At 48.7% G+C, this 10,000-nt stretch overlaps 3 protein-coding genes across 4 annotated transcripts in view; 2 read left to right on the forward strand and 1 right to left on the reverse strand.

Annotated features, from left to right (window-relative positions):
- The window catches only part of tcf7l1a (transcription factor 7 like 1a), a 14,135-nt gene extending 12,388 nt beyond the window's left edge, over positions 1–1,747 (forward strand). The window contains 2 exon segments of the mRNA XM_084693657.1: positions 401–455; positions 606–1,747. Coding sequence (XP_084549783.1) covers positions 401–455; positions 606–1,201 — 651 coding nt within the window. The 3' untranslated portion in view covers positions 1,202–1,747.
- Positions 1,748–4,060: 2,313 nt separating this feature from the next.
- On the reverse strand, positions 4,061–6,405 carry casp17 (caspase 17, apoptosis-related cysteine peptidase). The gene is made up of 4 exons (XM_084693898.1): positions 6,140–6,405; positions 4,999–5,162; positions 4,776–4,911; positions 4,061–4,686 (listed from the first exon to the last, which is right to left on the reverse strand). Exons 1-4 carry the CDS (start codon positions 6,348–6,350, stop codon positions 4,373–4,375), a joined length of 825 nt encoding a protein of 274 aa, XP_084550024.1. The 5' UTR covers positions 6,351–6,405; the 3' UTR covers positions 4,061–4,372.
- A 782-nt stretch (positions 6,406–7,187) lies between these two features.
- dusp11 (dual specificity phosphatase 11 (RNA/RNP complex 1-interacting)) lies at positions 7,188–9,918 on the forward strand. 2 transcript variants are annotated; one of them, XM_084693804.1, is made up of 10 exons: positions 7,188–7,399; positions 7,718–7,836; positions 7,919–7,994; positions 8,152–8,283; positions 8,383–8,506; positions 8,612–8,672; positions 8,757–8,803; positions 8,935–9,010; positions 9,131–9,238; positions 9,339–9,918. In XM_084693804.1, exons 1-10 carry the CDS (start codon positions 7,388–7,390, stop codon positions 9,799–9,801), a joined length of 1,218 nt encoding a protein of 405 aa, XP_084549930.1. In that variant the 5' UTR covers positions 7,188–7,387; the 3' UTR covers positions 9,802–9,918. The 2 variants fall into 2 exon arrangements, with proteins under 2 accessions (XP_084549930.1, XP_084549931.1); XM_084693805.1 differs by having other exon boundaries at positions 7,749–7,836.
- The last annotated feature ends 82 nt before the right edge of the window (positions 9,919–10,000 follow it).

Genomic DNA, 10,000 nt, shown 5'->3' on the forward strand with positions numbered 1-10,000 from the left:
CACTCTGCCCAGATGAAATGACCCACATCCACACAACCACTATATCAGTATAACACACACACCGTCAGTGTAAGCACACACACACACGTATATGTCTACACGCCATAGGCCAAAGTCTGTGCCATCCTGCCGGTAACACCCATGATAAAACCACGCCCGGAGACCTGGGTGATCGCACTCATATTTCATTGGCCCGTCGTCCAAAGGACTGCGTGCGCCATCGGCCAACGAGCTGTCAGTGTCCCCTCAGTGGATGTCGCAGTCTACCGGAGCTCTCAGACTAGAAAGATCACAGTCCCCATTCATCGTTTTGCCTTTCGGGCAATTGGTGTTTTTTGACTACTACCCCCTAACCGCTCAGCCATCTGACCCTTGTTGTTGTTTTGTTTGGACTTTGCAGGGGAAGAGGAAGAAGAGGAAGAGGGATAACAAGTGTGATTCTGCTCTGCCCGACGGTAAGCAGCACCCGGGGGGGGGGCCTGTTCTCAGAAGCCCGGTTCACCCCCGTAAGCCCGGCTTACGTCAGGCAAAGGAGCCTGACGTAAGCCCGGCTCTGTTCTCGAGCCGGCGTCACTAACTCGAATTGTGTGTCTGTGTGTTTCCAGACCCCACGGAGCACTTCTCCCCGCAGCCCAAGAAGTCGTGCGTGTCGCTCGGCTCCCAGGAGAGGCAGAGCGCCTCGCACGCCCACCCCCACCTGACGCACACGCACCTCTCCCAGGCCAGCCCCGCCTCCTCGCTGGACTCGCCGGCCACGCCCACCACGGCGCTGGCCTCCCCGGCGCCGCCGGCGCCCACCCACACCGAGCACACGCACGCGGCCCCTCCCCCTCCCCCCCACGGCGAGCACGCGCACGCCGAGCAGCTCCAGCCGCTCTCCCTCACCACCAAGCCCCACCGCCCGCACAGGGACGCCCACGCACACTCGCAGCCCCAGAGCCACGCGCAGTCTCACGCGCTCCGCGCCGGCAAGCCCTCAGGTCCTACCTCCTCCTCCCCCTCCTCCTCTCACCCCTCCTACTCCCCCCAGATAGGCTCCTCCTCCTCCAGCAGCAAGACTCCTCCCCTCCTCTCCCGTCCGTTCCCCTTCCCCCCCGCCTTGGCCCCGCCTCCCAGCGCCCTCCACCAGTCGGTGCTGAGCTCCCAGCGTGCCTTAACGCAGTCCCAGCCCCTCTCTCTGGTCACCCGGACCAATCACTGAAGCGCTCGGGGAGCTGTGTTCATGTTAGCCCTAAGGGCAGGTCTAAGACCAGCTGTCCTCACCTCAGCCACAGATGGCTGACGTCACATCTGGCCAGGAGTCAGTGCCTTGGGGGGGATATCTGCCCACTCCCATCTTTTTTACCTCGCTTTTAAAAGCTGCAAGTGAGCTTTGTTTTTTGTTTTGTTTTTTTTAAACCCTTTTTATAGTTAATAGACCACCCTTTATATTAGTATGAAAAGGAAAGAAAAAAAAAAAATATCGGTCAATATTTGATCACCTCTTTCTAACTCGTCTTCATGAAACAATGTATTTTTTGTAAACCTCTATTTTTCAGAATTGTTACCTTTTTTTATAATTTCTCAATGTTCAACTTATAAATGACACATGTAAAAAAATTCATTTTTAATGGAAATCAAAACAAAAATGGCTGTAAGTTTTAGTTTCATCTTCTGTTTGATGGTAGTTTTGGAGTAGATCAGCTCTGTTCTTGTTTTGTGAAGCCCTGCCTCCCATGTGATGATAATAAACATCCATTTCTCTGAAGTGTGTCTGTGAGGATTTGTGTGTGTGTGTGTGTGTGTGCTGAGGCGTGTTGGTGTCAGCAATCCTGAATCGTCGGTGTCACCGAGTTCGACGACGAAACAGCTGTGTGTTTTGTCTGAGACACTCTTGGCTCTGATTGCTGTGCGATGAAGCGAACCTGGTGATTACAACTCATTAGGCCTGCGCCACACTGCATTTGACCGTGTGTGTCAGTGCGGCCCCAGAATTAACCGTTCTCCGTGAAGAGATGGTCGACCACAGGAGGGTGTGTGAGGAAGAGTTTTAAAGGGAGGGAGAAGAAGAAGGGGGGGGGGGGGAAACCTCACCTTCTCAGGAAAGATACAGGAACTCTAATCCTGGAGATGTGGAAACTTGGCAACGTGCTATTATGGAACCCACCTCCGACCCACACAGGAGACAAACAGGCTGTCTTAGATTACACACCACCTCTCCTCGTTCTCAACGGTGCCCTAGAACGTGGCCAACCCAAACACCTCCGTGTGTCTGGGCCCAAAGATAGAAATACACGGCGGTTGAGACATGGTTGATTGAGCCTAACTTTGGAATGAACCAGAAGTGACAATTTAAAGGGACATCTGGACTGAAATCGCTCTGCTGGATTAGGCTTGGTGGTTAGCATGTTTGTTTTTTTTTTTAAATATATTTGGAGTTGTTGCTATTTCTGTACCCATTTCTGTTTCTCTACTGTCCTCTGCTGGTGGGATTAGAGTGTAGTCTTAAGTAAAGGCTGCAATGTAGGCAAAGACTATCCAGGTTTCGTGTGAACTTGTCACACACATTACACTGCGATAGGATAAAAGAACCAAGAACTTTCATAATAGTGCAGATTTGTTTCCTCATAAGATAACATTTACATTAAATTTAGCAGACACGCTCATCCAGAGAGATTTACAGTAAGTACAGGGACATTCCCCGAGGCAAGTAGCGTGAAGTGCCTTGCCCAAGGACACGTCATTTGGCATGGCCGGGACTTGAACTGGCAACATTCTGATTAATAGCCCGATTCCCTAACCGCTCAGCCACCTGACTCCCCTTGATTACTTGTCAAAAGACTGTGTATCGGCTACAGTACTGGTTGTACCAGGTTTTGGTACACCAATAAAACAGTTATCTGTATCTATGGCTGTCTGGTATCAGTTTTTATTATTCCCTAATTAGGTTTGCCCAATTGAACTTACTTTTGCTTTTGATTCTGAGAAAAACTGCCTTGCGTGTTACTGAATTGTCAGGAATTGTCAGATAAAGTACGCATGACAAGCAGCCCTAGTTCGTCTGGGAACCAACTTGTTTGTTACTGGTAGACTTACGCCCCAAAGCTGAAAGATGTTTTAATGTGATTAGTCAGCTGTGAGAAGGCGTTTCAGGTGTTGAAAAGGAATTCATTCATGTGAGTCATGATATTTGCAGTCTAGTTACCAAGCTAAGGCCCAAACAAAGATTTTAGACATACCAAACACATGTACACATCCGAGACAATACTTCAGCCTATTAACCTGTAAATGCCATGTCTGATTGCACTACAAAACCACAAACACTTCTGTGCAATCCACAATTGTGAATATTCGGTTACAAGAAATGTTCAAGTTGCATAAATACATACCTTTGCTATTGCCAAGGACATCAAGTTATGTGTATTTGCTTGTTAAGACAGTTTGATGCATATAAAAGCAGCTGCAGACTGCAATTAATGTGATGGATTGCAAGTATGAGCAGAGAACCATATTTTGGCACGACAGGAACGGAATGTGCACAGTTGAGACCTGGGGGACAGGAAGTGACATCAGAGGCAAGTTCGTGGGAATTTTTGACTCCTGTCGTATTTCCTATGGTGGAATGGCCCTGGACCATTGTCATAACTGTTGTCGGTTCTACCTTGGAGATAAAAGAAAGGGCCAATGTTTGTCCATTTGCTGAGGAGCTCAGCATGATTCTAATCTAATGAACACAGGACCTGCTTTGAGTGCAGCCAGACATGAATACTAAGAAAGAAGAGTTTTTCAGCTTGGAGGAAAGAAAAGGAAGGTCATACCTTTCTATGCACGTGTGTCTGAGAGAGAAAGGGAGGGGGGTCATCACCTAGCTCTGTGAGTCCTGATGCCTTTGAATAAAGCTCTACTAACTTCATGGATGGAATGGATTATTAAAATGATGCGTCAGACTCTATTGCAATCTGAGGTCTGAGGTGAAATCTGTTTTCTCCCTCGTTCCTCGTCTCTTCCGTGTCAGAGAAAAGAGAGCTTGTTTCTTTCATTTGCTGAGTTCGAATAATCCCGCACCTTGAGCTTTGCATTCAAAAATACTTTATTCACAACGAAACGGAATACGACTTCATAGACATACACTAAACAGTAACAAATATCATAAAACGGAAAATATTCAAAACACTTGTAGGCTCACAGAGAAGATGAGTATTTCTTGGAAAGGTTAAAGATCAATTCGACCGAGCCAAGCTACTAACAAAAATTGAATTAGGAAAAGTTACAAGACGTTGCACAAGTAGTTAGGGTAACCCCACTATGTCTGAAATGGTCACCAATACACCTGGTCATGACACTAAAAGCATACACACACACACACACACACACACACACGCTATCTAACCAACTAACTGATGGAGTGTTTCCGAGGTCTGATGTTGTCTGTGCTGACCAATGACGTGGCACTGAGCCCTTTTTCTTCACAGTCCTTCCCCGGCTCAGCGAATGGGAACACGTCTTTCGTCAGCCGTGAAACCAAGCAGGGCATTTCCTTCTTCCCCGCCAGATGTCGACCTTTGGCCTGGAACGTGAAGGCCACGCGGTGGGAGAGCCGTGTCATGAGGCGGGTCAGCTCCAAGCCACGCCCCCCCTCCTCCTCCAGCAAGGAGCAGAGAGTCTGGAGGAAGACAGCGCCCAGGGGACTATTGAACGCCGCGTAGCCTGAGAAGAGGAAGGGGAGGGGTATGAATGGAGAGTAATGTCACGTTGTCCACATCCTGGCTATTTTTCAACGAGGAGGTGAGGCTCACCTGGTACTGTGGCGTACATCACAGCGGCATCTATGGGAACGGACTGGTATTGCGCAAAGGTGTCCTCCGCGACCTCACTTCCTGCCGAATCGGTCTCCACCGCGACCCCAGCGTCCAACTCATGTCCTCGACATGCCTGGAGAGACAGCCGGTTTGTTACGACTTCATGTGTGTGTGTGTCATGTGTGACGATGATGATGAGGGTGAGGGGCAGAACACCAACCTGGATGAAGAACATCTTGGTCTTGCCCTCCATGTGTGGGTTGCTGAAGTAGCTGAAAATGCGAGACAGTCTGACTGGCTCCCCGTCGGCTCCGAACACAAACCCCTCCTCTCCGTGAGTGGACAACACCGCCAGGAAACAGCCCTCGACTGTTTTCTTGCTCTCTGAGTGATGAGGCACAAGAGTCCAGAACATCAGGTTTTGCCTGTCACATAATCGTTGATGACGCGCTGTCAGAACAGCTGGTTCGCTCGTCATCTGTCACCTGTGCTTGCAAGGTAGGGCCGGGCCCTCGCACGCCAGGAGTCGAGACTTCTGCCTGAATGGTCTTTGTTATACAAGTGTATCCACTCAGTCGAGGGCTGTACATGTTTCTGCTCTTTATGTCTACAGTCATGAGTCAGGGCCCCCTGCCAGAACATTATGTTCCCACACGTCGACATTTCAGTCTCTCTCTTAACTTGAAGAGTAATCTTTGCTTATCCATCTCTCTACAGTGTGTCCTTCATGTGGTGACAACTTGAAGGATCTCATATCTTTACCAGGGACTACTTAAGCAGCTGTTAAAGGGCACCATCGTTCTGAAAGTCTACTGGACGTGTTTGTTCCTGCAGTGGACTCTGACCCATCATTAATAACCTTGTGTAAACATGACTGATGATGATGAGAAACGATACTCTGCAAGCAAAACAAAAGATCCTTCGGGCCAGGCTACACAATCGATTACCATTGATCTAGAAACATCCAGTGGAAGAATATTAATGCTCAAATGTTCTTTATTGTGGATCAGTTTTGAATCAGACAATAATACCAGAGATTGGTATTGGGATCTTTAATTATGTATTCCTTTAGCAGGTGCTTTTATCCAAAGGGACGTACGCGGGAAGGATTCAAACCTGCAACCTTTTGATCGGCAGTTCAATGCTCTACTGCTGAGCTATAATTGTCCTTTAGAATGATCTGTCTTCCACTTTCATGTCACATCTCTCCAATAATCCCATTATGCAAATCAGCACACGCATATTTCCGTAGCAGGCACGCTCAGGATGTCTGTGTACAGGATGTGTACAGGATGTAGCGCGCAAGCAGCGAGGAACCGTGGCCAATGGCGTGTAATCACGCGAATGTATGTGTGCAATACCTTTCTGAAAGAGTGTGTCGATCTCCCGGGCGGTGAGGTCGGCGTGTATGTCCACCTTGAAGCCGAGCTTCCTCAGAACGCGGTGGAGTCTCTTGGTGTCTTTGCAGGCTCCTGGTCTCCTGGTCAACATAACTCCAGGGTAAAAGGTTTCCACGGACACCAGTACTGCCCGGTTCACCTCCTGCTCACCGTGCCTCATTGACTTCCACATAGATACGATCTCGTACAGAGAGCGTAGATCCAGGGTGGTTGACTTGGTCTGACTCCTCTTGCTGCAACTACTTTTATGTACCTCTAACCGGCAATCAGTGGATTACAGGTAGAGACACACCTTTTTCAACACCTGGCAGGCAGCCATATATGGCCTGGATCCTGCAGTGTACATCACATGCTGCAGTGATGGATTCTGTGTTGCATAACTCCGTTATTTCCTTTGAGCTTTTCCACAGGAGGTTGTTTCACAGAAAACTTCCACATGCCTTCCCTCTCACCTATAGTCCAGACATTCTAGCGTTCTTCCCTGTGGGCGTTTATTACATGATAAGAAAGTTATGAGCTTATGATCATTTTACTTGAATGAGATGGGACAATCATGTTTCTTCATAACATGTTTTTGATTGACTGTCATATTTTTGTGTCTGCGTATATCCACAATCACAATAGGCTTGTTTGGAGTGAACATTTATCGTAAACCGCATGACTGTACCTGGCAGGTTTACGTCATTATCCTCTTACTGCTCTTTCTGTGCCATTGGCTGTGTTGGTCGTGGCCCCATTCCTGTCTGGAAGATTGAAAGTAATTGCCGTCACACCCACGATTAGATATTATATTCCTGATCAATGCACTGTTAATAATGTCATATTTTATTCAAATTCACGATATATATATATATATTTTTTTTTTACTGTCCATGACAACATGTTTACATACATTAAACCCTTCACCATAAAACTAGTTGTCTTGACGTTTTCTTTCAGTGATTTCAGTGATTCTTGCTGTACACCAAGGTGACCTGTAGGTGGCAGTCAAAAAGCTTCAAAGATCCTACGTCATCCACATGCTGCCGAGTAACGTGTAAAAATGTACTAGCAGTGGCACTGTAGCAGGGGGTTGACACCCACATTGTCATTTTACTTTTACGAAAATACGAATATCTTGGATTCTGTTCTCTATCCTCGTTTTGACCGTTTTAAGTTGTCTCGGGTCGTTTAACTTGTGATGATGGAACGTGTTCATGTGTTTACGTGATGAGATACAAAGTAAGTAGCCTAGCTAGCTAGTATTATTATTATAGCAGTCGGTCTATTAGAGATAGCTCTGTTGTGCTAGCTGTGCTAGCTGTGCAGCAAGCTCGCAAACTATTACGATGTCAGCAAGCACCAGGTATAATTTGGGAAATTAATTTTTTAAAGCCTACTGGGAGTAGCTAACTTTAATGTCAGTGCATGTCGAATCTTCAAGGACAGAAGACCAACTAACGTCTGGCGTAGCTACAATCTAGCCACCTGATAGTAGCAGTAAAGTCGGACATGAGCAGCGCACACACGGTCTCATCTCAATTCGTTTTTGCTTCTCAGCCATCATTTTTACTCCATCGCCTTCTTCTAGTTGCTACATACAGTGACGTGTCAACTAGTTACAGAACTGGTAAACATATACAGATGCCTCCAACGAATAAAAACGGGATTCCGGACAGGTAAAAAACCCCGACTCAGCCTAATTTATAGCCGACTGTCCAACGACTGTAGGCAATTGATAGGATGTTGACACTCCCACAGGTGGTTGGACTACAAGGCCGTTGGCAAGAAGATACCCGGGACTCGGTTCATTGCTTTCAAGGTTCCCTTGAAACAGGTCAGAAACGGTCACGTTTTTTTCCTTTTCACCTGACATCATTTAAGGTCTGAACCATGTCAATGGCACAACCAAATCCTGTCAATAAATCCATCGTTCAGTTCATTGTGTTAGAAGTCGATTGAATGAGAATATCTGTCTGTCTGTTTGGTTACAGTCGCTGAATCGCCATGTTCAGAGTTCTGACGTGTTTGGTCCGAAAGAGCTGCTGACTGCTCTTAGTAAAGAGAAACAGGAGTTGGGCTTGATTATAGACCTCACCTATACCACACGCTACTACAAACCAGTGGTACACACACACACACACACACACACTCTCACACACACGAAAGTGTACACCGCTTTCTGCTTCACTTTCACAACAATATCTCTTGGTGTGGATGGTTAGGACTTACCAGACTCGGTGTTCTACCTGAAGATCTTCACGGCTGGTCATGAAGTTCCCAGCGACCCCACAATCCTCAGCTTCAAACAGGCTGTACGCAGGTTCCTACAAGACAACGCAGACAACGGTAAGTGCACCATCAATAGCCAACCATCGGGGACGAGGTCACGTTTGAATCCAGCAGGACAAGAGAACAATACCGAAAGCTAATATCCTGGTGACTCTCTCACAGAGAAGCTGATTGGAGTCCACTGCACCCATGGTTTGAACCGCACGGGCTACCTCGTCTGCAGGTGAATACAGGTCAGGTGGTGTGTTTGGCTGTTTCACCATGGCTCAGACAGTCCGTGTTGTTTAACTTCCGCTTGGCCCCCCAGGTACCTGATAGATGTGGATGGCCTGGATCCAAAACAGGCTATAAAGTGTAAGTTCTGATTGTTCTGGAAGAGTGTGTGTGCGCACAAGAGAACGAGTGTAAAAGAGAAGAGAAAGTCCACGGTTGGAGAGAGTCGAGTCATCCACAGTTGTGTGTGCTCTCTGCGTTGTTTTGGTCAGTGTTTAACTCTGCAAGGGGCCACGTCATAGAGAGGGAGAACTACCTGAAGGACCTCCAGTGTGGGCCAAAGCGAAGGTGAGAGTCTCCGAGCTCCTGGCTGGCTATCAGGGAGAACACCAGTTCCTCCTAGAGTCGTTTGCTGTACGACTGAATTCATTCATCTGCCCCCCCCCCCCTTTTTTTGTGTCTTTACAGTAATCAGGGCATGGACGAATCGGAGCAGGAGCCAATCAAAGGCCAGGCAGGCTCGACCCCGCCCTGGGAGAGAGAACAGCACGGCAACTATAATAGTCACCGCTCAGTGTAAGTTTCCACAGCCCCTCCCCCCCAACCTTCCGATGATCCCTAACCGCAGCAACAGCAGTTTTTTCTCATTTCCCACGTCTGTCGTCCTCCACTTCAGGCCTTTCCACCAACGAGGCATGAACCAGCAGCCTCGGCCCCTACACAGCGGCCTCCGCCCCCCTCCCCTGCTGCCCCCGCCGCAACACCATCGCCCCCGCCACCCTCCTCCCCTCCTCTCCCCGCCCTCCATCCCTGGCATGTGGTCCCCCATACCCAGGTACCAGTGGAGGCCCCAGGCACAGTCCGAGTCGGCGTGGTGGAAACAATCCCCCCAGGCCGGCAACCAGTACGAGGGGTCCCGGCACCAGAACGGCAGCTGGAGGGCCTTCCACCCCCAGGAGGAGGGGAGGAGGCGGGGGCCGTTCCCCCCGCCGACCGCTCCTCCCTACCCGCTGCTCCCGCGCTATTCTTCCGAGGGCTTTCGAGGCGGCGCTTCCAGCCGTCGCAACCCTCGCTCGGAGGAGAGGGATGAGCCCAGGAGGAAAAGTCAACATCGCCACCGACACCACGACAGAACTTGAGACGGGTGGGTGGTGGGGATTGCTGGATGGCCGCAAAAGGAAAGCGCGAGAGACGAGTTGCAGGCGGGGACAGAGTACTGTCGCTGTTTTTGTATTAAAAGCTTTTTTTTATGTGAATTGGGCCGAGTTGACTTTTCTCTTAAGGGCTTGTTGGACTTGCGTTTGTTTTATGACCAGAAATTAGGCTTCCAAACTACTA

Source organism: Hypomesus nipponensis, chromosome 27 (genome assembly GCF_054491055.1).
Source record: "Hypomesus nipponensis isolate SF chromosome 27, ASM5449105v1, whole genome shotgun sequence".
Classification (NCBI taxonomy): Eukaryota; Metazoa; Chordata; class Actinopteri; order Osmeriformes; family Osmeridae; genus Hypomesus; species Hypomesus nipponensis.